This window comes from Exophiala xenobiotica (assembly GCF_000835505.1).
Source record: "Exophiala xenobiotica strain CBS 118157 unplaced genomic scaffold supercont1.3, whole genome shotgun sequence".
Classification (NCBI taxonomy): Eukaryota; Fungi; Ascomycota; class Eurotiomycetes; order Chaetothyriales; family Herpotrichiellaceae; genus Exophiala; species Exophiala xenobiotica.
In genome coordinates, this window is record NW_013562492.1 from 4371106 (window position 1) to 4394668 (window position 23563).

At 52.0% G+C, this 23563-nt stretch overlaps 7 protein-coding genes across 9 annotated transcripts; all 7 read right to left on the reverse strand.

Moving 5' to 3' along the window:
• Positions 1–3204: 3204 nt before the first annotated feature.
• Positions 3205–5054, reverse strand: PV05_05882 (uncharacterized protein). Its single transcript, XM_013462445.1, has one exon. The coding sequence runs from the start codon at positions 4888–4890 to the stop codon at positions 3622–3624; it is 1269 nt and encodes a 422-aa protein (XP_013317899.1). The 5' UTR covers positions 4891–5054; the 3' UTR covers positions 3205–3621.
• Positions 5055–5739: 685 nt separating this feature from the next.
• Positions 5740–7294, reverse strand: PV05_05883 (uncharacterized protein). Its single transcript, XM_013462446.1, has 2 exons — positions 6800–7294; positions 5740–6709 (listed from the first exon to the last, which is right to left on the reverse strand). Exons 1-2 carry the CDS (start codon positions 7277–7279, stop codon positions 5810–5812), a joined length of 1380 nt encoding a protein of 459 aa, XP_013317900.1. The 5' UTR covers positions 7280–7294; the 3' UTR covers positions 5740–5809.
• A 448-nt stretch (positions 7295–7742) lies between these two features.
• PV05_05884 (uncharacterized protein) lies at positions 7743–10835 on the reverse strand. The gene is made up of 2 exons (XM_013462447.1): positions 8790–10835; positions 7743–8737 (listed from the first exon to the last, which is right to left on the reverse strand). Exons 1-2 carry the CDS (start codon positions 10593–10595, stop codon positions 8480–8482), a joined length of 2064 nt encoding a protein of 687 aa, XP_013317901.1. The 5' UTR covers positions 10596–10835; the 3' UTR covers positions 7743–8479.
• Positions 10836–11265: 430 nt separating this feature from the next.
• On the reverse strand, positions 11266–14170 carry PV05_05885. Of its 3 annotated transcripts, XM_013462449.1 has the most exons (5): positions 13317–14170; positions 12984–13264; positions 12780–12860; positions 12030–12671; positions 11266–11979 (listed from the first exon to the last, which is right to left on the reverse strand). In XM_013462449.1, exons 1-5 carry the CDS (start codon positions 13456–13458, stop codon positions 11959–11961), a joined length of 1167 nt encoding a protein of 388 aa, XP_013317903.1. In that variant the 5' UTR covers positions 13459–14170; the 3' UTR covers positions 11266–11958. The 3 variants fall into 3 exon arrangements, with proteins under 3 accessions (XP_013317903.1, XP_013317904.1, XP_013317902.1); XM_013462450.1 differs by lacking the exon at positions 12780–12860; XM_013462448.1 differs by having other exon boundaries at positions 12780–13264.
• A 187-nt stretch (positions 14171–14357) lies between these two features.
• PV05_05886 (uncharacterized protein) lies at positions 14358–15057 on the reverse strand. Its single transcript, XM_013462451.1, has one exon. It carries the CDS (start codon positions 14729–14731, stop codon positions 14411–14413), a length of 321 nt encoding a protein of 106 aa, XP_013317905.1. The 5' UTR covers positions 14732–15057; the 3' UTR covers positions 14358–14410.
• A 2220-nt stretch (positions 15058–17277) lies between these two features.
• PV05_05887 (uncharacterized protein) lies at positions 17278–19354 on the reverse strand. The gene is made up of 3 exons (XM_013462452.1): positions 19002–19354; positions 17832–18959; positions 17278–17787 (listed from the first exon to the last, which is right to left on the reverse strand). Exons 1-3 carry the CDS (start codon positions 19275–19277, stop codon positions 17452–17454), a joined length of 1740 nt encoding a protein of 579 aa, XP_013317906.1. The 5' UTR covers positions 19278–19354; the 3' UTR covers positions 17278–17451.
• Positions 19355–21374: 2020 nt separating this feature from the next.
• PV05_05888 (uncharacterized protein) lies at positions 21375–23554 on the reverse strand (the record flags this gene model as incomplete). Its single annotated transcript, XM_013462453.1, has 1 exon — positions 21375–23554. One exon carries the CDS (start codon positions 23552–23554, stop codon positions 21533–21535), a length of 2022 nt encoding a protein of 673 aa, XP_013317907.1. The 3' UTR covers positions 21375–21532.
• Between the last annotated feature and the right edge of the window lie 9 nt (positions 23555–23563).

Here is a 23563-nt window from a genome sequence, read left to right on the forward strand (position 1 = left end):
GTACCACAGTACGCCATAAATGCCAATGCCCAGCTTGCACTGCATGTTTCACCATCGCGCTGCTTCCCGGTGGTCAGTGCTGGACTGCGGTAACAAGACCACAGCAGGTGTTTCAGAGCTCCGCCGGCGTTCAAGATGTCGTGCGCGCTCGTTTGATCGACGATTGCCGGGTCATTGCGCGTTGCCTGGACGTCAAGAAATTTTGACCGACAAGTTACTGTTCATTATTTCAAGGGCAACCAAGCAAAAGTGACAGCTTCTAGTACCCACATTGTAGGTACCTTCAAAGAGGAGGGGAGGCAGCTCCCGCAATGTATACCCGGTCCGGCATACCAAGGCCAGCAGGAGGAGCAGAAGGATCGCTGATGGCTCACCCGTTTTCAGGCGGTCAGGCACGCGCACTGTCTGGCCTTAAGTTGAAGTTGCGCTTCCCAAAGGACAACAGTAGCTCGGAAGGCAGAGAAGCGACTAGAAATAGATTGTTCAACTGGGTTTCTCGTTTCCTCTTCAAATCAGCACTTGATAGAGCATGATTCGTCGTAGTATTATCTAGAAACGCCTGATTCCTACACTGCGCCGGGGCAATGCATGTGATAGTAGTACACCAGAAGTCCTTTGTTCTTCTTGGTAGCCAACCCTGTTTGTTACTGAGTCTTCCCGGACAAGTCTTGATGACTGAAGTTACTTTTTGGCCAGAAGATGTATTCAAAATGACCAGATCCCACTCCAAACTCTTCCTCGGGAAATAGCTGCAAGAAAGTGCCGTCACGTGTGGTCCTTATTTTTTTCAGAACCATAGTCAAATAAAAATCGCCGTTGCACAGAAGGAAATTCCCTTCTCCAATCATTCGACGTTGAAATCACATGCATCATGCATGCACGCCGGGTGTTGTTCCAATTGTGGGGAAGTGTGAGATATCTTGTTCGGAAGGGAATGCCAGTGGTCAAAATTCCCGATGAGACCGCACGAGTACACCCAAACGCCGTCGCTGAACCCCAACAAGATGCAATGAGAAATGATACAATTTGATGCGGTGACGCCAATCCGCAGAACAAGCGCCGGTGGAACAAAAGGGGGAATAAATAAGATGCAGTGGTGCCAATCAGAAATATCGTAGGTCATCAAGAGTCATGTGCGGTCGTGCTGTTGGGCGTCTTCGTTGGACCAACAGTCATGGGGAATCCAACGATTCCCGGCAGAGAGGAGGAGATGGCAGATGGTCGGTGAGAGATGAGTGGTGAAGAATGGTGGTGCTATCTCGTCTCATCTGCAGGGTACAGCGGCATCGTGACATCAGTCTCAAATGACGTAGTCAACACCCCTGACCGAAAGTTGGGGGGTTGCGAGAGCAGTGAGCGAAAGGGTCTGTTGTTGCTAGGTCGGTTGCGGAAGTTGTACATCTGAAAGGGATTTGTTAGTCTCGAATATCGAATAGATCAATGATGGTGATGGTGATGAATGGGAAAGGTACGTACTCTGCATTCCGCACACTTTCCGCCAGCTTGATCACATCGGCCACGGCAACCACGAGGCTGGTTTGAGCAGGAGAACATGATGAACGGATTGTGTGGAGAGTGGATGACGGTCGCCTGGTTCGGGACAGGGTGATCGGGTCGTTCCCAGTGGTAAGGGTGGAAGAAGGTGAGAAGAGGTGATCTGCTGTGGTGGATATCTTATATTGGTCAAGTGCTTGTGCGAGGCCTGAACGATGTTGGGTGGTCAGGCGTAACTGCGCCGAGTAGTATAAAAGCAGTGTGTTTGTGGTCGGGTTCACTGTTGTACAAGTGTGTTGTTGGGAAGCTTAACTATGTTGACACGAGAAGGAAAGGGAGATGAAACGAAAGGGGACGGGGAGGATGGTGAAATATACAAATGCGGTTCTTGTGGTAGAGTGGAAGCCTGGGAAAAGGTAGTATTAGCTATTCGACGGCGTGATCGTAATTCTGGCTATGGATCGTATGGCATTTGAAGCCGATGTTCTGTTCAAAGTTTAACGGTCAGACAGCCTGCTAGCCCCCCTGTCACTGCCCTCAATCCCCCTGCAATTCTTAATCCCTTGGGTCTCTCGAGTCCCCACCAGCTAGGGACCATCATGCCCAGAGGTCGCAAGACAGGGGATCATTGGGGGTTTCGGCACAGGACAAAGGGCTGGTGTAGGCTGAGTAGCCGGCCTGAAAGCCTCATACCCTGCATGCTCGTGGGCCCGATGCCGCACCAGTGTACAGGGCAAAATCATTTAGCCTGTCGCGGAATAATATTCGCGCTCATTCCTTTGTTTTCTTTTCTACCACCCACCTTCTGCTGCAACGTTCAACACCCATGCATGCATCTCCCTCAGCCCGGCATCTTACGTGTCTACTGTGACAGTACTTTCTAAGGCATGGTTGATGCTGCTTGCTGCCCTCATCCTCGTCAGCCCCGGATTGTGCCGGCGTGGACGTATGATTACCTGCATGGACACCATGATCCTTAGGTACTAAGTCGTCGCAAGGCTCCCACTTCTCGCATCTGCCTTCCTCCGTTCTCCGACCCTGGCTGCCTACGGAAGCCCCGGCGTTTTCCCTTGCCCTTCGTTATGCAAACATCAGCCACTTCATCCGCGCCATGCCTCTCGTCTCAAATAATACAACTTCCGCATACGCGCAAGAGGCCTTAGATGGATACTCTGGGCTCTTTTTCCACGTTTACTCTTGGAAATCCTCAGACCACCAACATGAAATGGGCTCAAATTGTCTCATCATGTTCTGACCTTGCAGCAGGCTGCCGCAAACCACACATTCCCGACAGGACCACCTTGCGTCTGTTTCTCGGGGAACAGTTTCTTAAGGACAGAAACTATCAGATGCACCATTAGGCATCCAATGAAACGGGCGCTGCAACTTGGCTGATGGGCGTCCGGTCCAGACCTGTCGACCTCGAGTCTAGACCGTTCCGCCCACGAAAGTCCCTTGCGCAGCTGCCCGAGGCAATTCGTGGCACTGTGCAATGCTTCGCGTTCAAGCTGACTCGTTTCGGCACGGTAACTTCAGCAGAAGCTGTACTTGCGCACAGGACGGGCAATTTGGGACTCGTGAGCTCAAGAATTACTAATCCGACCATGCGTCCGCCTGCTCGCTGCGCGAGGCTTGCTGACGGGCGTTTATCCGGTACGTTATGCAGCGGAATATCCATCTTCCAAGCGATGATAGCAAACCATTGCTACCGGATCAACTACCCTAATGGTATGGGCTATATTTAGAACGTGACTGAGACGCCTGGCGATCTTTGCGTTCACAATCATGGATGCGTTTGCTACCCTCGTGCCATACAAGGCTGATAGATATTGACGAACTTCCAACGCGCCCAGTCAGACAGCTTCATGCTTCCAGCGACGGCGTTGACGATCGTTCGGCCGACGATCCCGACTAGTGCTGTACTTGATCATCATTGATCGTCAGTAGAACGTGTCCCTGAAGAACCTTTGTCTCTGAAACTAGAACATGCATGGAAGCATTCGGAAATATCGCTTAATCCTTCTCCTGATGACCAAGTCTTTCTGGATTGATACACCGACGGGAAGGTCCGTCGCGCACGCAAATACTCCGAAGAGCACGACCTCCTACAGTACACCGGCTTAACCGTCATACCAACAGTGACCTGATAATCAGCCAGCCTCCAAGCGCACCAATAACAGAAGCAGCCAGCAAGCCATTCCCTTCTCTTGTCAGGGTCAAATAAGCCAGGATTCCCACGGCTAGTTCCCTCTTTCGTGCCATTGCTCTTCGACTCTTCCATTCTGGATCAATGCTGAAAGGTGCCCTGTCAAGCTCCTCTGCCCTCGATAATGCTTTCAATGGCACTGCTGCAGCCAATGCCACCGGCCGATGATCCGACGTTCCAAACAGTGGTAGACAGGTGTATTTCTGAGGATTCACCTTGAAGCCATCTCCATTTCTGAAGAATATCCTGTCGCACCAGCTAGGCCAGCGGTGAGGTGCCCAGGCCCAATCACGATCTCCATCCAACGTCACAGCCTTGCTCTCATCGTTGCGATATTTGTATGTTGGAGGGAAGTCGATTGGTGCTTCTGTCAATTCGTGCAGAGTCTTGCCTGTCCTGATTTCCTGAGTGAGCTGGTCCTCGGCAAGCAAATGACGGAAGTGTTTCGGGTTGTTCTCGTCCTGCGTGGGTTGAGGAAATCGGTCCTGGACATCTTGAGGCGATGGACGTAGTAGAGACGTTCGATAATTCAGGTCGCCAGCAAAGAAGAGGTACGAGTCTGCTGTGTATATACCGCTTTCAGATGCATTTTGTGTAGGAGGTTGTCCTTGCAACAGTGGCGTATCTTCACTTTCTTCATCCTGGGCGACAGATTTCCGACCTTGGTCCGGCACGAACACTAGCCGTTGCACAATATTCTTGTAGTCCTCATTTCGCCGTTCCAGGCCATCCTCCATCGGGGCCAGATGAGCCGAGACAAACGTCAGTTTGATTTCATCTGAGTCGGATGGCTTGTAGCCTAATCTGACTCCGACGGCCCCTTTGTTTCCCATGTCGCTCAGGCCCAAACCGACTCCTGCCGTATGAAGCCAGGCAATGTTGTCTGCGACATCATCTCGGGCAAAGACCATCAAAGCAGTCAGACCGAGGTTTCGCGTAACGACATTGATATAGCTTTGATCTTTGGAAGCGAGCTTGACAGTGTTGCGGATAGCTGTGAAGTAAGGTGTCAGAAAAGAGCCACCGAGAAATGCATAGCTGATGGGTGCGACTTCTTGCAAACACAGAACCAATAGTGCCGGCGAATGAGAATCGGATTCTAACGCTTGGAACAGATATGGAGCGAAGGCATCAGGCTGGACAAGAGTGCGAGCGCAGTTGAAGGTCAGGAGGTAAAGGCTGAGAGCCATGGATGGAGGATTGTCGCCTTTTGGCGTGCTTTGGTCAACCTCTTGTTGGTATGGGCATTTGTCAATGAGCGACACTCGTCGACACGTTCCTCGACATCCACCGATCGATGATACAACTTCGTCGTCCCAGCTTCAGTGGTGGTAGCCTCGCCGAAGGAACAAAGGTATCTAGAATTGATTGCTGGTTGGATCATACGTCATCGACACCAGACCCTCGACGAACTCGCAATCGGCAGACTTCCTCTTTCGGGCCCATTTTGCGCTTCGTAGCCGAGCGTGGCTGAGTAATGACCTACGGCAGATCAAAATGTCTACTGATGGTAAAGCTACGTGAGCTACCTTCGAACATGTCCTCGCTTTCACTAACGCCCACAACCCGATGACCAACATCGGTATACCAAAAAATCTCAACAGCCGGCTGAAAAAAGTCCAAAACTCCAAAAACATCTGCGGGCTCTGATAGTGCCTCGAATCTAGGCGGAACTCAACTTTCAACATTCCTAGATTCATAGAGGCCCCACCCACCAGATGCCTAACCGGACCTACGTTCAATGGGGAGTCCCACGACAAACCGCTAGACCAGGGTCAAGGCGAGCTTTGCGCAGTTGAACATCTACTTCAATCGGTCCAATTCGAACAGTAATTGAGGGAGTCAGATATATAAGGTGTGCAGTTGACGTGCGGTATAATGACAATGGACGGGGGTGAAGCGAAGTCAAGTGAAGTTGAACGTGACGAGAGCCTTGCCGAGAGACCTCTGCTCTCACACCCCCTGCTTGGCATTATGAGCGGCTACAGCAACGCGCGAGCAATGCCGTTTTCTCCTGCTTCCAGAGTGCTTTGCTTGTAAGAGAACGCAACTCGATTATACCTGGTAAGTACCTTAGGTGGCCTTGCTTTGCCCTGCCTTGCGCTTCACCTACTCTCCTCCACCAAGGTACTCCCAAACCGCGGCGGCATGAACCTTCACGACACTCAAGAACTCCTCTACACTCACCCTTTCATCCACTGCGGCCGCCATTGTTTCTGGACTCACACCGTACACAAACGCCGGCACGCCATGATACCTCCAGAACTTCGCATCGGTTGCACCGAGACTCGGAATCGCTAGGGGCTTCCGTCCCGTCACATCTTCTCCCGCCCTGGCCAGCACATCAACCATCTCATGATCCATAGCACAGTAACTGCTTGGATTACTAGCCGCCTCCTGCACCGCATATTCCACCTTCATGCGCTCCTGAAATTCCCGCTCAATCACCTCGTCGATGTACCTCAGCACGACCTCCTTGCCCAACCCAATCGGCAATCTGATGTCTACCTCAAGCACACACCGGTCGGGAATCATATTGACCTTGATCCCACCGCGCATCACACCGACATTCACTGTCGGCCTCAGCACATTCTCACTCGCGCCGGAGCCCATAATCTCGTCCACCACCGCCCTCACTTCCGGCCGGCTCATATGCTCCACAATCCTCTCGTCCAACTCTGGCTTGATCTCCTCTTCGATCCGGACCAATCTGTTCACGAGTCTCGCCGCAACGCGATTTGCCCCTTCGCTCAAGTGCGTGTACGCCCCGTGAACACCTCTCGTTGTGATGGTGAACGTTATGCGCAATGTGCCCTTTTCACCGAACCGGATAGATTGCAAACCACCGGGCTCAGCATTGATCATGACATCTCCCTTCCACTTTTCGTGTTCGGGGTCGTTCTCGAGAAGCCAGCGACTGCCAAACTTCCCGCCCGTCTCTTCATCGGAGACGAGTGTCAGGGCGACGGACGAGCATGGACGTTTGAGATGGTACCGAAGGCGGTATAACTGTCCATTCTCTCGTCAGAGCCTTCTCCTGCCGCAGGGGAGAAAACCAGGATCCGAGAGGAGAGTAAAAGGGAAAGGAGAAGAACTCACATGTGAAAAAGCAATCACGCTTGCCGCCGTCCCAGCCTTCATATCCACACCCCCTCGTCCAAATATATACTTTCCATCATTGTATCCCGACCACGGCCCTCCGTGCATCCACTTGTCGTTCTGTACCTCGTCCACGGGGAAAACATCGATATGTCCATTCATTACCACCCTTTTGCCTTTCCCGCTGCCTGCTTCCCTGCTGGGTCCATCATCACCCTTACCCGTCCTGTCCGCGACTTCACCGCCGTCATCCAGACCGCAATCAAACTCAGCCACTAAATTCGGTCTCCCCTCTCCCTGTGGCGCAATGACGCGCACCGGCACACCCAGAGCGACGAGATACTCCTTGAGCACATTCGCCGCTTGGGCCGTATCACCCGGCGGGTTCGGCGAGGGTGCTTGGATGAAACTCTGCAGCAGGGCGACGTGCGAGTCGTGCTCGGCGGAAATGAGGTTGAGGAATGTTTGTTTATCCATCATTGGTGAAGACTCGGAACGATCAAGACATATATCCGATCTCTATGGGACACTGCCAAGGGCAGAGCTAGATGACAACGTAAGAGGCGACTTTCCACAAATGTCCAGTTCTTCTCTTTTCTTTTGTCTTGGAGCTCCAGGACGAGCAAGAAGCCGAGCCAATCCTCCGGGGCTGGACTCTGCTAAAGGCTGGATTTTGAGAAACTTGCTGCCGGAAAGGAACTGACCCTGCATGGGCAAGGAACATTCAACTTCCTATTTCATGGTATCTAGGTATGTGATGCGTTAGAGTCGTGCAAAGAAGCATGGAATGAAATGGTGGTCGGCTTCAATTATTTCGCCAGAGTATGATCGGCCGCTGCTGGAACGGAGAAGTCCATGAAACCGAGTAGGCATTATGAGTCAACCCGTAAGTGGATGCTACCAATGCGAAAGCCCGATAGCAGGAACAGCGATGTGTATTTTCCAGAGCCATAGTCCCATTGAGCAGCAGTTTTGCGAAGAAATACGGAACTTCGATGCTATCTAGGTAGATTCCCAACACTGTCATGCGTCATTCTTCTATCTGAGAACCCCTCCATTACCGCGCTCCCTCGACTCAGCAGAAGTAAGCCATATCCAACATCCTTCACGAAAGAAAAGAGCCCTCTCCAGCAAATCATCCAACATAAGACTTTCCCGAAAGACAGACCCAAACAAGTCCACGCTTGCTGAAATGCAGACACAAAATAGTGGGCGCTCGTGACACGTACACAGCTGATTTTATTTCATGTATATCGTAGTTTCGTTGATTCATAGTCGTAGATTTTTTTGGTCGTACCATCGAACTAGTAAAGAAAATTCGTTTCGACTGGGGCAGTCATACCCGTACGGAATATGCTCTTGTGGTCGGCGATCCCTTCAGGCCGCATGCAACCAGGCGAGCAGAACTGCCACCGCCGGCAATGATGACCCTCTGATGTAGCCTGACTCGGTATAGTGTTTTGGAAGTACCCTGAACGGTATTATTCCGGTCCTCGTTAAGTGCTCAGACTGGCCCAAGCACGGGTTAGAAGGGAGGCCGACATCTGGAATCAAGCCGAGGCTTCAGTTTAGCGACCGACATCTTTCGTCATTGCAACTCCTGACAAGCGCTTATGTAGTTGACCTGGTTTTACTCGCACGTAGGGATGTGCGCCTGGGTGTTTTGTGGAGTGAAAGCGCTCAACGTCGGACCCAACCAGGCGGTGGCGGTGGCCGTCCTCCTCTGTAAACAACCTCACGCTCGATATAGCGCTCCTCTTCTCGATCCCACTCTTGACGTAGACGGGGTGGCGGAGGTGGTTCGATCATAAGTGGACGGGTAGGCTCTTCGACCGCGACAGGAGGCAAGACTCGGTTCTCCCATTCCATCTCCTTGATGCGCTTCTTCCGGTCTTTGCGGATATCTTCCGATAGCCCTACGAGGCGAGCAACATCTTCCTATTCTAGTGTTAGCTTTCTATTATTGAGCACTCGTATCATGACCACTTACATATCGCAGATACGCAATAATATAGTAGAAATCATCAGTCTCCTCATACTCGTAGCCCATCTCCTGGATTGCTTCTTTGACAACAAGATCCTTGGTAATCTCCGTCCACAGCCCATCTCTAGGATCTGGCATTCTGCCATACCGTCGTCCAATATCTCCGTTCGATGCTGGAACCGGCGCGGGTACAGGCAACGGTGGCGGCAAGGGAGTTGGCGCTGGCAAGGGAGCAGGCCTACCAATCTCACCATATCTTTCTTCTCCCTCTGGCATGAACTTGCTTCTCCGTACTCCATTGTATCTCTGCCAGGTAATTTCCTGAGCTCCGCCACCTGCCCCATCCATACGAACACGGTTGGTTCCGGGAGGGACGTCCACAATGGCCCAATCTTTTGTCGCACCACGATATGCTTCACCGATGTAGGCGCGCTCCATGGCACGGCCATTGTAGTACTCTGCTTCCTCCTGCACATCCCGGTCGTAGTCACGATAAGCCTCACGGCGTGGAGGTGGAGCATCATAATAGTCTCTTGGTGGTTGAGGGGGAGAATAGGGAGCTACACTTCTGGCTCCCTCATTGCGATCAATCACAATATTTTCGTTCTCAGTACGGCCATTCCTTGTCTGGGTCCTGCTAATCTCAATTCGCTCCTCTGAGCGGGCACGAGGAGGTCGAGGGCCTGGAGGAGACATCGGTGGACTTGGAGGCGATGGGGGACGGGTGATCGGCCTAGGTCGCGTTGGAATTGCAACTTCGAAGCCATGGTCGATATGGCGGTGATGAGTGATGACCTCCTGATGGATGGTGGGAGCATTGATTGTTTGTGGCTCAGGTGGTGCAGGCGGTAGTGCCGACACCACTGAAGCAGTGGGGGATCTCGAGCGAGAGTTCTTGCGGATGATGATCTCTTGCCGCTCACGGTTGCGGCCTTCCCGTTCCTCCTGCCGAATGATGATTTCCTGGTTGGAGCCAGAGCTACTGGAGCGTCGTGCCCGAGACCTGGCTCGCTCACGTGATTTGGGACGAGTCAAGGCGTAATCGTCGTATCTACCAGGATCCAGAGTCTGCTCGGAACGTCGGATAATGATCTCGTCTCGATCAGCTTCTCTTGCTGGCCGCCTTCCATAGTCACCCCGTCTGGAAATTGTGTCGTCGAAGTCCACATCATACCGAGACCGATGGTCATCTTCATCTCGGTGAATGATGATTTCTTCTCTGGAATCTCTCGGCGGACCAGGCCGCACGTCTCGGTCTCTGTCCTCTCTTCGAATGACAATCTCCTCCCGTTCGCGCTCACGAGGGGCAGGTGGAGGCGGCGGTGGCCTCCGATCCACGTCTCTCTCGTCTCGACGGATAATGATCTCTTCTCGATCGACCTCCCGTTCTCTTTCTCTTATGCGAGGTGGTGGCCTCGACTCTGATTCTGCTCGTTCTCTAATGATGATCTGCTCCTTCTCGACTTTTCTTTCTGGCTCAGGAGAGGGAGATCGTCGGCGAGGTCGAGGGATGTAATCAAACTCTTCCCGTTCGCGTGCTCGTAGCACCACTGGGCCAGCAGTGGTTCGGCCGTAGTCTTCTCTTAAGAACGCAGGAGTAGATCCTGGACGGTCTCGGACCTCATCTCGAACAAGCACCTCTCGTACTTCTCGTTGACTTTCACGCTCACGGACGGGTGCAGAACGACGATAGTCCGATTCTTCATCCACATAACGATCTTCGTAGACCCGGCGACTGCCTCTGGAAGCGTAGTCTCGGCGGTCTTCGTATCGATCAATAGACACATCGTCGACGTAACGACGGTTTGCCATGGCAAGGACACTCTTTAGCCGGTCACAAGTGGTTGGAGAGGAGGACTGCAAAGCGGTGGCAGCTTAAATATGGATGGACGGGATTGGATTCGTTGGGAAAAGAGACCAATGAGGCCTGCTGACACAGAGACAGAACTGGCTAAATGCAAGACGAAAACAGCAAGAGCAGAAAAGAGACCTGCAGGATGACGGTAAGAAGTAGACGTGGTAGTAGAAGAAGAAGAGGGTGTTGAAATGAGGTGAGCGAAAGCAAGCATGCGCCGGCGGTTTGAGTTGGGCATTTGGGTAGCAATAGCAAACCTGAACTTGGCGTACAGACATGAACAAGCCCACGTCACTTTGCAGCACGCCACTAGCTAGCACACCAGTCCAGTCCACCACGACGCAGAGAACAATGGATTTGAAAGACATAAGAGCATTCGATGCCCATTACTGATGCGAGAAGATGCTGCCCTACACAGCCATCACGGTGAGCCAAGAGTGCTCTCTCTGTGGAATCGACGCCTTTGGGTGGGCGGGAGCAAGGTTCGGAGGGGTTTAAGATAAACGACAAGCCTAAACCATGTGATTCCGCTCGCTCCAGGCAACTCTGACGGCTCCAGCCGACGCCCGAGACGCCTAGTGACCCCCAACTTTGCCGGGAGATGCCAGGCGTCTTCGCGCAGAGGATCCAGTGTCAAGCATGTCACATCACTGCCTCCAGCCTTATTGTCCACTGCCACCTTTTTTGGGCGCCAACTCGACAGCAAATCATTATCCTCATCAAAGGGTGGGCGAGCAAACTTCTGTCTTTGTCTATAATAGCTCTGCATCTTCGGTCTCATTCAAAACCGTCGAGACCACCTCATACGCTACCGAGCCCTGTACAGTTGTGACTCAGTCAATGTTCATTATGTCATTTCCTTCAGTGACAGTGGCCATTCCGGCGACTCCCATTGCCATGAGTCTCCTGTACTGCACCAAGATCGCCTGTTTTCCTTGTATATCGAACGCCATGTCCGTGCTGAAGACAAAATCCTGCCAGCACATCCTGTGGCAATGCACCCCTCCCTTGTCGTATGCTAAATGTACAATTTTCTGGCAGGATGCGTCTCCTATGCCAGATGGAAAATGCGGATATCTCAATTGTTGCTGTTCAGAAAGAAAGGACGTCTCATCATAAGATCATTCCATTGAAGCGGGAAAGTTTTGTTCCACGCTTGATTCGGTTTTGAGACTCAAGATAGTCGACAACCCAAGTACTGGCGACTCTCTCTTGTTTTAGTCGTGTTCGACTGTCTCGGTGCGAGGGTTTCTATGCTTCGCGATTTCTCGAGCACGATTAAGCATTAGCGAAGTTTCAATTTCGACTCGGTATAACTGTTCATGGATCTGGATTGGCCACCTGGAGCACGAGTCAGCGACGTTCACATGCAAAGAAGCACACCATCATACCCGTAATTGCCTTGAGTAGTCCTGGTTATCCTGGAGTGAGACATTGCTCACATGGCCCTCGTCGTGAATGTACAGGGCGTATGGATTCAATCTCTGGTCAGTAGCCAGACTTCGTCGATCAAACCCTGCAGATCCCGTATCCGCACTTCTGGGATCACTGCCGTTCGTCATACCGGCAGTGTTGATGCGAGGGACCTTATTCCCAAGCAACCCTGAAGACGACAACTGACTAACTTGTCGGGATGGAATATTGTTCGAAGGAGAGGTATCGCCGGTGCGAGGAATAAAGGATGTCTCAGGTCGGCCATCCGTGCTCTGTCTCCTTTGCCGCCGGCGCACCCATATGTATACTGCTGCACCTATCAGGGCACCGGCCCCCAATGCCGAGCCGACAACAATGCCGGCCACCTTTCCGGCACTAACACCGCCGCCGCCACCAGTAGCAGATTGGCCCAAAGTGGCATCTGAAGAGGCCGCAGGGGTGGGAGTTACCAGTATCGTTCGCACTTCGCCGGTGACGGTAGTGACACTGGTGTAGACTTCGCTGGGGGTGGGATTTGGGGCCAGAGTCGGGCTGGTAGTTGGAGTATCGGATGATGTGGTCGGAGGGATGTAGGTCGAAGACGATGTGTCAGATGGAGTCTGGACGATTGTTAGCAGAACAGTCTTGTTGAGCTCAAGAACGAAGAACAGAAGGGAGACCAGTCTCAGGTAACAAGATGGGGGATATAAAAGACGGGTCAATCATACAGGGGAGCTCGTTGAGCTTGACGAGATCGTCAAGGCAGCGCTTGATGTGGTATAAGTCACAGAGCTAGCCTCGTCGGAACTCTGAGAGGATCCCACGGTTACCACTGGAGAAAAGGATGAAGATGAAGAAGGAAGGAAAGTAGTTTCCGGAGCATCAGACGTGGAAGTGGAGGATGATCCGGAGTCAAATTGGGAGGTACTAACCGACGGAGAGGAGGTTGTGGATGGTGTGCTGCTGCCAGAACTTCCAGAGGTGCCGAGAGGGACTCCTGGACTCAAGAGGTAGTATCCATATAGGCCAGCGTCCGTGGAGCCACACCATTCCGAACCAAACCCTGGACATTGTTGATTGCAGTCGTATGTGCTTTCCTGGTCAGCAGGGACATAATTTGAACACCAGCAATTGTAGCCCTGGATGACGGCAAAGGCGTAGGATCCTTGACAGTGACCCTGGCATAACCCATTCGACATGTACAGGCTATAGTCTGTTTCCTTGTCAATGACCGAGCAATGGTGGGGGTTTGTGACAAAACTCACAGCTAGGGTACGAGCCTGCATTGTTCTCCGGTGAGCAGTAGGAGATGGCTAGGCCATGTGTCCGTGTTAGTAGCGACGCTATTGAAATGGCCCAGAGGAAGAATATGACCTGATGAGAATCAGGTCGACTTCTGGCGAGCATCTTTTTTCGTGGTTGAGCCTGTGGCAATAGTTCTTCCAACCGTTATTTCCTCATTGGATGTTCTTCTGTTCTGCCAGCATGTGAAGAAGGGATGAGACCGAGTAGCGACGACAGAGGTCCGTTCGAAAGGTTTTATTGCATCGAGGCTTGGGTCAGGGTGTTTTGGGAGAAAGAACTGCGGCGAGTGAATCTCTCGTGACGGCAGCCGACTCAGTGAAGAGGCAGGTGATGTAGGATGTCGTAATTTTCGCAGCTCCAGTTCAAAGGCGAGGAGGGGGGATCGGTTCAGATGGACTGCAAAGGCGAGGTGAATGCAGTCGCGACGGTCCACACAGTACACGAGTAGTATCGCGGGTGGTGGGAGGTTGTGGGACAGAATTAAAAGGTGCTCAGCTGTTAAGAGTCTCTATCTGGTCATAAGTCGGGTTATGGGTACAGGTCTGCAAATATTGCCGCTGGTGGTGCCGTAGGTCAAGCTGTCGAAAGGAAGGAAAGCTTGAAGGTGGCCGCAGTGGTGATGTTGCCGGCGTACACAGCGGAGGAAGGAGGAGAGGGTGGAAAAAGACGGCTTTGACAAGAAAAGACAAGAGCGGGTTAATACGAGCGATGCTACTACCGACTAGTGGACTCGGGTAACGATGGACCAGGGTGCCAGGGTGCAGGGTATCATGGCGAAATCCACGTTGGGGGGATCAACGATCAACAAGTTCCGTGGAACGACAAAACCAGGCAACGACTAGGCACTCGGGACGCACCCAGGGACGGGAGATTTATGTCGGTTTCTGCCTATAAGAAGGAAACAGTTGCTACAGCTTTTGCGCGCGCGAAAAAAAGCAGAGCGTCAGTACATTAGGCATGGCATTGTGTAGAGAGACCATTGCCAATCAATGCATGGCCTCCGGTAAGGTAGGTACCTGTACTGTACAGCTGCTGGCGGAAGCCACGGGCGCCTCTATTGACTGGCTGCAGCAACTCTAAACTCCTCCAGAGTCAAGTGTATGATGACGGGCCATGGACGATTGCATGTCACTCTGTAAATCCACTTGGGTGGTGACAGACTCCCCAATTTGACTGGCTCCCCAGGTGTTGCAGTGCCTGTCATTGTCAATCCCGCACCTGGTTTGTGCTTGTGCCTTGCACCAGAACTTGGGCCGGGACAAAACACCAAGCAGAAAATACTGTAAAGCACTCGCGTCATTCCATCCTGACACCCACCTGCCGAGCTGCCTCGCCACTGCTTGAAAATGCTGTACCCAGCTCGCCAGGTATCCATCCATCGTCTTTTCAATTCAAGTCTCGACTCGATCTACTATGTACCATGACTGGCTGGATGCTGGCGGAAAAGCCATCCTCTTTGGCGTTTCGGAGCCCGTCGATTTTTGACTGCTGAAGCTCCCACAACATCGCCGTCGTCGCCAGCGTCAAGGCCCGCTTGTTGGTCGAAGCGAGGTATCTAAAAGATTATGGAGTACGGATACTCGTACCAACATCTCTCATGATGCATTGATTCTGCAGTGACTTGCTTGAACCGACAAATGGTATATTTTCTGCTACCACCACCTCTCTCGGATTTCCCCCTGCAAGCTGCAAGGCTCGTCGATCTTCTTATTCAACAGAAATGTCAAGAAAAGACACTCCGTCCTTCCGACTGCCTAGACTGCAAGTTGACATATCGGAGATTCAAGCGTCATTACTCGCGGCCTGTGCACAACTGTGTGGTGACTGTGGTCCACACTGTCCGTGCGTCGAACCTTTCTTTCCTGCCGAGGGTCTTCAGTGTCCACATTCTAGAGCTCCAGATATCCTTGAATTTTGCAACGCTCGTCAACTATGGGATTTCCCTCATGCTGTTACGAGATACCTACTCCGTACGGAGGGACGGTCATGTTATCGTCGGCCTGAAAACTTTGCGACGGTGCACATGCGTCATGCATTGATTTTCGGTGTGGCGCATGCAGTATCACAAGCTAGTGCGTACTCGCTTCAAGAAAGGCTCCCTGCCTACGGAGTTCTGTTGTCGAGCTGGCAATCTCGCTGTTATCAAATCCAACAACCCTCCAAATCTCGTCTTGTGATTACTTGTATTTGAAGACGGTTTTCTCTTCGGCACCTCACCGCCTGATTCAGGGTCTCCTTTTGTCACACAGCATCACAATGGGATACCAGGTATGGGTTGGTCAAGCTCTTTCACCGTTTACTTCGGACCCACGTGTTTGCCTAGGTGCTCGGGAGTCGGGACAAAGGTCAGAGTTCAATCCCTTGTACGTAGAACCTCGATGCTCTCTTTTAGCCCAGTGGCGAGCTTCTCCCTTCCTCAGTGACTTGTCTGTTTATTACTGGGTATGTTTCTGAGCCCGCATTTGAAGGTGGTCACTTTCTCGGATGAAAAAGAGAGGCAAGCAGCAAATGGCGCCTTCAGATCAGCGCACATCTGCTGAAAAGTGCGGGGAAAGCTGTCCATCTCCCGCTGCGTTTCTGCAAGCTGCACCTGCAATCCTCGCAGATAAGGAGCGGGAAGGGTGGCAGGAAGGGTGGCAGGTCAGTACCAACACTTAGCAGGTATCTTCCAGTCTCCTCCTTGTGATTGGGTAGGAATACTTAACCACATCCCCAACAGCTCCCGCAGTCTGCAATGCACATGCAACGGATTTGGCACCTTGCTGTAGACGGTGGTAGACCGCAAAAAATCAAGGTTTCACCCACACCATGCAAGGTAGCGAGATGGTGCATTTGACGTGCATGCATAAGTGTATGCGTCTCACAGGCCCTATGCGCTGCTTTGTCAGAATCAAAACAACTACTCCGTAAGTGATTGGCCTTGACCAAATCTAGACTCGTTGTCCGCGGCTATGATTGCACTGCAGATACCAGCCTTCAGGATTCAGGATTCTTTCTCTGCATGAGATATCTTTGCCACAGACGTTGGTGCTTTGAGGGACAACAGCAAGATACGAGCTGTGGGCACATACAGAGTATTCATTGAGGGGGTATGTGGCCACTGTCTGTAAAAGGCAAGATCCAATTTCGCGCTCAGCCGTTGTCCCGTGAAAGAGAGCTCATGCCCTCTGAAGGAAGAGGCTTGCTCTAATTATGGTGGTCATGGTGATTTGAAGAACCTTATCGATGTTCGTGCTTTCAAGGGCTATATTTTCGAGGCTTAGGGGCGTGGAAACTCGTTTCCTGCACAAGTCAGCCTTGGAGAGATGAGCACGGAGTCCTCTAGTCATGTGCGGATTCTTCGAAGTAGAGCATCGATGGGGCCCTTATTCAAAAGTGAACACTCGCAGGCACCCAGCAGGTCCCATTTTCAAGAAGCGGCAAATCACAGCACCACTCTATACGTTCCAAAAAGAAGCCAATAGCTTTCTCGTCCACGGTCGTCTTGGATTCGGGTTATACCACAAATGTCAAATCCATCCCGTCATTTCACCGTTGAGGTGGCTCATTTCCACGTCGGTAATTTTTGACATGTTTCATCCCCCTGGTGAAGGGAGATGGATGTTTCAACGCGCAGCACAAGCTCAATCTTGGGGAAACGAAGTTGTTGAAGATCTTGCGCCGTGATATTTGTTTGATCGTCCCACAAGCCACATCATTCATCACGTGAATATCAGGGTCGAACCAACCAAGGCTGCAGCTTGGCCTTTTGTGCGAAATTGCAGTCTCATCCTCTGATCTCGTGCTTCTCCATCCTTCTGCATACCACCCGTTACGGAGAGCGCTAGGGAGTACGGAGTATCGACTCAGCGCCTGCACCAATGGCGACTTTCAGGTACTGTAAACAATGACTGGAGTCGCTTAGGGAGCATCGAGTTCACAAGATGTTCGTTTCTTCTGCTAGACCGGAGGAGAAAGGAGTGACCCCGCCCCTGTACTCGGCCACCATAACCTCACAAGAGATCTCATCGATGATTCTTTGATAATCAGACCTCCTGAGTGTTGCATCACTCTTCGCTGTCTAAGTCTACCACAAAAGCACCCATGCTCCAGTATCTACAACTTGGCACCAGCCTTCCTGCGTGCTTCCCTTTCCTTGTCTCTCAAGAGTCGTCTAAGAATCTTCCCCGAGGCGCTCTTGGGAATGACATCGATGAATTCAATCCCCCCAGCCAGCCACTTGTGCCGGGCCTTCTCCTTCTCAACGTATCTGGCGATATTCCGTTTGATCATGGCATCACTCTCTTCCAGACCGACGGAATTCGACTTGACAATGAATGCCTTGGGTAGTTCCCCAGCCCGGTCATCCGCTACAGGAATAACGGCACAATCAGCCACGGCAGGATGATTGAGCAAGCACGCTTCCAGCTCTGCCGGTGCAACTTGGAGACCCTGTAATAGTCAGCTCGGCCCTTTCTTCTCGGCTACTGACTTACCTTGACTTTGATCAATTCCTTGATCCGGTCCACGACCCAGATATGCTCATTACCCTTTGCCGACTTTCGTATCTCAACTTCATCGCCCGTCCGCATGAACCGGCCTTCTGGCATATCCACAAACGTCTCTTTCGTCGCCTTGTCGTTCTTCAAGTACCCCAACACAACGCTAGGCGACTTGACCAGCAATTCTCCTCGCTGGTTATATCCCGTGATCTCGTTGCCCTCGATACTCATCACCTTTGCCTCATAGCCTGGTACCAAGCATCCCGATGAGCCGAACCAGACGTCGAATGGTGACGTCGAGCAGACGACCGTACACGTCTCAGTAAGACCGTAACCCTGTCGGACCACCCACGTTGGATATTGAGAAGCCAGTTCTTCTGCCGTTTCCTGACCCAACGGTGCGGCGCCCGTGAAAATCGACTTGACACTCGACAAGTTGAAATTTTTGAGCACTTGCTGGTTCTTGACCATTGCAATGATGATCGGCGGGACAATGTACAGCGTGTTAATCTTGTACTTCTGGATCGTGGTCAAGTACGGCTGCAATTCGAATTTCGGAAGGATGATGACCCTGTCTCCACGATATGTCGACGCATGGCAGATAACGATCAAGCCGTAAATGTGCGATTGGGGAAGCAGACCGAGGACAACGTCATGATACCCAGGCTCGATCGCGTCTCGTCCCGCTTGGTCGTATACCGAGATCTGTACTGTATTTGCGATCACGTTTCGGTGACTGATCATGACACCCTTGGGAAGACCTGAAGTGCCGCTAGAGTAGCACAGGAAGGCCGTTTGTCTCGCTCCTTGACCTTTACTCCATCGGATCGGTTCAAGCTCTGGTAATGATTCCCCCTCTTTCAGAAGCTGGCCTAGAGTCTTGAATTCTTTGGGGATAGGAGGGTCATTCGGCATCTCGCATATATAGATTCTGTCCTTGGGTATGTTGGCCTTTGCGGCGGCTTCCAGTGCCGTTGTGAACAGAGGCATGACCGTGAAGAGGACTTTTGCGCCGGAGTTGATGAGCTGATGGCGGAGTTCGTCCGCGCTGTAGGCTGCATTGGCAGGTGATGATACTCCGTTTATTCTGTGGATGGCCCATGATAATGACATGATATCGATCTGGAAATGTCAGATGGTACTGGGTCTATGTGGTGGACGTACCGTATTCAAGGCGAAAACGCCAACCACTTTGTCGTACTCGGTGCCTTCATTGACTTTCCATCCAAACTCCTTCGCGAGGGCACGAGCTAATTTGTCTACATTTTCTTTCTGCTGTCTTGCCGTGATGCTCTTGCCAGAAAGACCGCACGTATAAGCATCCCAAGAGTCTGAGTACGGCCGTCGTCCATATTTCTCATCGAGCATGAATTCGCATATCGGTACTGTATCGGGGATTTCGGGCAGCTTAGGGACCCATGGAGGAGGATAGAAAACCATGTTTGCGACGAAGAGTAGGGAAAGTATGAGATTGCAGCGAAGGAAAGATACAGATAGAAAGATCTAAGTGCATTGCGCAGGAAGGATATTGAATTGGGAATAACCGAGGTATGTCATTTCTTACCTGTCTGCTTCGAGTATGGCCTCCAAAGAGCTCGCTCGATTAGGTCACTTTTGGGGTCCCCTTGCCCATGGAGTTGATGTCTGGGCTTCTGATTGATCGATCCTGGGGGAGGGTTATCACCCGAGCGCCCGGTTGCGGGGATAAGCGTCATCTCGACAAGCCCATAAGTCGTGTGTTGCTCTTGGCTGTGACTTGGAAAATGATGAGCATCTGAGTCTAGCATCTCACGTCCTCAAGGGTTTCCCTGTAGATGGCAGCTGAATGGAGCAGGTTGAAAATCAATGATTGCTCTCCCCGTGGCGTTGGGATGTGTTCTGGGGATGCTCCATAACTCGGGGCATACTCCGTATTGTGCTTCGCAACGCCCGTGAAAAGTCCGAAACAAGCTGGATTTCCCTGATTGTTCCGAGGTTGGATAAGGCCTGGCATACTCCGTATACTTGAACGGATGGACGGACACTGTCTCTGCTCCGGCGCCAGGCTGCTCTACCTCTGCAGTTTTGTGCTGAGTCTACTACGGTCTCATGGGTGAATCGTGTAGTTTGGCGCTATGGTGCCATTTGACGACAAACAGCAGCGAGGACAATTTGTGCGGCAGCAGGGTCTCCTATTGAATGCCCAGGTCCACTGCTGCCATACTACTACGTGTCCTGGATATATATCGTGTAACGAAGCTCGGCTGACTGGGCAGCAAAACAAATCGCCTCTTACTATAGTATTTCATCGAAGCAGCGGTTGGATCTCGCAGTAAGCTACTGTGTACATACCTCAGCGCCTCAGGAGCCTACTTAAGTCGTCGGAATCGTGCCTTGAGGTTGAGCACATGTCTATTTCCCCCAGCGGAGGGATATGGGCATTTACACTGGCCACGCCCACCACACCAGCATATGGGTGGCATATACCTGTTCCCATACTCCGTTGTGTCTCCGTATTCATTCGAGGACTTTGGCGAACACTTATGGCTCCTTTGAATTGATCCCAAGGCTCAGAATGGACCTTCTCGTGGTCCCCCTGCCTCCGCCAGCCTTGTCCCAAGATATCTTTGAGCAGACTTTCCCGTGGCCTGTCACCAAGCATCCGCTTGAGAGATGGGCTTGTCCAGCCCCAGTAAGTCGTGAATTTCCCACTGCAACCTCGGCTGGGCACTTGATTGGGCCAAAAATTGGGTAATCCCCTCTCCACTCACACATTCTCTCCCACCTCATTTTTGAGCATACAACATCGTCCAAAAATGCAAAAAGAATGCATTAAAGCTGTGCATCAGCCGTGAATCTAGCCTTGTTAGATTATTGGGCACATCAGAATAGGCAGTGTCCCAAACTCACCGAACACGGGGCCCATCGAGTGTGCTTTCGACAGCCTAGAGACTGACTTTTGGCAACGATGGATCTAAGGAAGTCAGAGACTTTGCGCCGGGCTTCACAGGCAGTGAAATACTCACTTTACCACTAAACCACTGATGCGCGGTAGATTACGGAGCAAAATTTTGCGGATTGAATAATTATAGTATGGATACTCTCAAGCCAGCTTGTGAGACCGGCTCCCCATCAGCTGAGCACGGGAGCGGCTAGGAATGTCTTAAAACCTCGGCACCTTGCATTGACAGAAGCTAGCATGATCAGACGCAACCGAGCCACGAAAACAACAGCCAGCTTTGGCGGGGTTTTCGTGTATCGGCATGCACCAGAGCCTGTATGACCCCAATGTGGTGGAGACCACGTGACTGATATTACCTAATCAGGCTGGGACACCCTTTTGCTGCCAGCCTCGTCCGAGCAGCTGAAAGAATGCTACGGAGTATCCCCCAACAGTATCTCTTGGCTCCAACGGTCGTCACAGGCTTTCACCTAGTCCACTGAGTTCCATAAATGTGGTATTGCATACTTATGCATAGGAAGATGTCACTCCTGCACTGTCTTCACCATCAAAAGGGAAACCATCCACTGATCACACCAGAAATTCACCTGAAGACCTGACTTCGCTTACTCTAGGTTGGCCACCTCATTTTGACCACCTGCTACAAGCCCGCGCCACGGAGATGGAGTTGTCTGATTCGATCTGAACCTCGACATATTTCTCCATAGTCTGCTATGGTAAGGAAATTCATAATCCTGACTTCCTGTTCTACACTTTAATCCAAAACCCTTTTACACCTAGGCCTCCACACTTCACTCACCATATCACCCCAAGGGTTGCTCCCGGGTGGTCCCTTTCCTCCTCCTCCTCCTCCTCCTCCTCCCCCCCTTCCTGGCGGGTGATGTGGTGGTGGCCTTCTTCCACCTCCACCGGGCGGTCCACGTCCAAATCCACCCCTCGGCTCGAGGAACAATAGCGGCCAGATGGGTATGAAGCAGAATTCATCGACGGCACAGACCTGGTCACATTGCATTTCGTCGGGGAACCAGCCCAGCCAGGCACGAAGGAGGGATAGGGAGGTACTGTGGTGCGTGACAAGGGTATACAGGACCGACTGTGGGATAGGCTCAGAGATGTTGTCGTGCTGGTAGTAACTTTGCCAGATTTGTTCAACGGAGAAGGCAAGTGACAGTGTTGTGTTGCAGATGGTTGAGAGGACGGTTTCAAAGGTGCTGAGGAGAGTGTCCTCAGTTGGGAGGAGGGTACCGCGGAGCTGGTGGAGGGCGAATGTTTGGCTCGTTGCGCAACGTGCATGAATGGCTGGGATGGAGGAGGCGGCGAGTGGGTAGGTCAAGTAGGGCATGAGCATGGCGTGGGATTTGGAGCGGACGGAGGCAATGTAGCCTTGTATGAGGGTGGTATTAGTCGTGTTCGAAGGTGGGTGGGTGAGGAGGTGGAGGATTTGCGTTAGGGGCCGGGAAAAGCGAGCGGTTATGGCAATTGCTTTTTGCGTCCAGTCGATGCCCGTGCATTGGGACGAAGAGTGGTTGATGGCGTGAAGGGTGTGCAGAACAGCGTCGCTCATTATGCTGGCTTCGAAGTTGGTGATCTGGGAGAGGTTGTGTGAGCGGCGGCGAATGGAGAGTTCTCTCAAGGCGAGGGTACGATTGCCGTGCTTGCCGGGCCCTTTCCAGTTCCCGTCTGCAGTGAGGTTCAGGTGCGACCTTTCGTCTTCAGCGAAGGCAGAAGAAAAGGCTTTGAGGAACGAATCATAGTAGCTGAGAAATCCGCAGGTATTTGGCTTGACTCGGCCTTCAGCGCGGCCCATGGATGAGCCTGAAGTGCCTATGTGCCAGGCAGCGCTGCGATACCATTCGAAGCTCTGAGACTGCAGGAAAGGTTCCAGCTCGGCTTTGCTTCGCCAATTAGGCGGAGAAGGCATGTCTGGACTTCCCGTTGGGCTCTCTGAGGGTGGACCGTCGACTGAGGTTGGTGCAGCACTCCTTCGCCGGCTCGGCACGTCATTGAACGTGGCGACCACGAGTGGTCCTTCCAGGATTGCTTCTTGAGCCAGAGCTTCATCCTCTTTGAACCGACTCGGTAGTAAGGGCGCTGAAACATTGACATGACTGATCCGTCGCATGTTTGGACTGGTGAAATTGCACCAAATCATCTCGAATCCTGCATTCATCCTAACGATCCCCTCGACTCCCCAGCCTAAACCGCCCAATTCATTCTTCCGTACCCAGTCGCACAATGCGGTGGCTCGAGAATACTCATCGAAGACACCGCGCCATGTTTCATTACCACCAAGAGAGCAGGTAGTATTTCCACACAGAAACACCATCTGTGAATCTAGGGGTCCAGTGCCCATCAGCGCAGCGGACATGCCATCGAAATAAAGACATTGTACTGGCTTCACGTTCTGATATGTTAGCAAGTGCGAGTCTCGGTTCGATCCCATGATGCCGTAGGACATTTCCGCATCGAATGCAAACCACTCTGGGCTTGATGGAAGCTTCCCATCTCGTCTTCCATGGTAGAGATTGGTGAATGCAGGAATTTCGCACGGCACAATCGAGTGGCCATTGGGAATGTATGTGTTTGGCCACTGCTCTAACAAGTATCGAAGTGAGGAAAATATGTGAGGAGCAGTGGATGTGAAGTCGAAATGTAACTGCTCATGGATTGCGGATGCGAGAGAGATTTGTTGCGAGGCTACTTCTGGCGGTAGGAGTACGATGGTGAAGCATACGGTGAGGCAGCACAGGCCGAATCGCAATCGGGACACAATCATGACAACGAT

What these genes read in the sequence shown, in the direction of transcription:
- PV05_05886 (XM_013462451.1), bottom strand. Translation starts at nt 14,731, where the DNA reads ATGGATACCTGGCGAGCTGGGTACAGCATTTTCAAGCAGTGGCGAGGC.
- PV05_05884 (XM_013462447.1), bottom strand. Translation starts at nt 10,595, where the DNA reads ATGGCAAACCGTCGTTACGTCGACGATGTGTCTATTGATCGATACGAA. An exon ending in TTATTGCGTATCTGCGATAT is followed by an intron (nt 8,738 to 8,789) that starts GTAAGTGGTCAT and finishes ACACTAGAATAG; the next exon opens with GAAGATGTTGCTCGCCTCGT.
- PV05_05882 (XM_013462445.1), bottom strand. Translation starts at nt 4,890, where the DNA reads ATGGCTCTCAGCCTTTACCTCCTGACCTTCAACTGCGCTCGCACTCTT.
- PV05_05883 (XM_013462446.1), bottom strand. Translation starts at nt 7,279, where the DNA reads ATGATGGATAAACAAACATTCCTCAACCTCATTTCCGCCGAGCACGAC. An exon ending in GCGTGATTGCTTTTTCACAT is followed by an intron (nt 6,710 to 6,799) that starts GTGAGTTCTTCT and finishes GAGAATGGACAG; the next exon opens with TTATACCGCCTTCGGTACCA.
- PV05_05885 (XM_013462448.1), bottom strand. Translation starts at nt 13,458, where the DNA reads ATGCTCGCCAGAAGTCGACCTGATTCTCATCAGGTCATATTCTTCCTC. An exon ending in TGCAGGCTCGTACCCTAGCT is followed by an intron (nt 13,265 to 13,316) that starts GTGAGTTTTGTC and finishes ACAAGGAAACAG; the next exon opens with ACTATAGCCTGTACATGTCG. An exon ending in ACTACTCAAGGCAATTACGG is followed by an intron (nt 11,980 to 12,029) that starts GTATGATGGTGT and finishes CTCGTGCTCCAG; the next exon opens with GTGGCCAATCCAGATCCATG.
- PV05_05887 (XM_013462452.1), bottom strand. Translation starts at nt 19,277, where the DNA reads ATGGTTTTCTATCCTCCTCCATGGGTCCCTAAGCTGCCCGAAATCCCC. An exon ending in GCGTTTTCGCCTTGAATACG is followed by an intron (nt 18,960 to 19,001) that starts GTACGTCCACCA and finishes TGACATTTCCAG; the next exon opens with ATCGATATCATGTCATTATC. An exon ending in AGGAATTGATCAAAGTCAAG is followed by an intron (nt 17,788 to 17,831) that starts GTAAGTCAGTAG and finishes TGACTATTACAG; the next exon opens with GGTCTCCAAGTTGCACCGGC.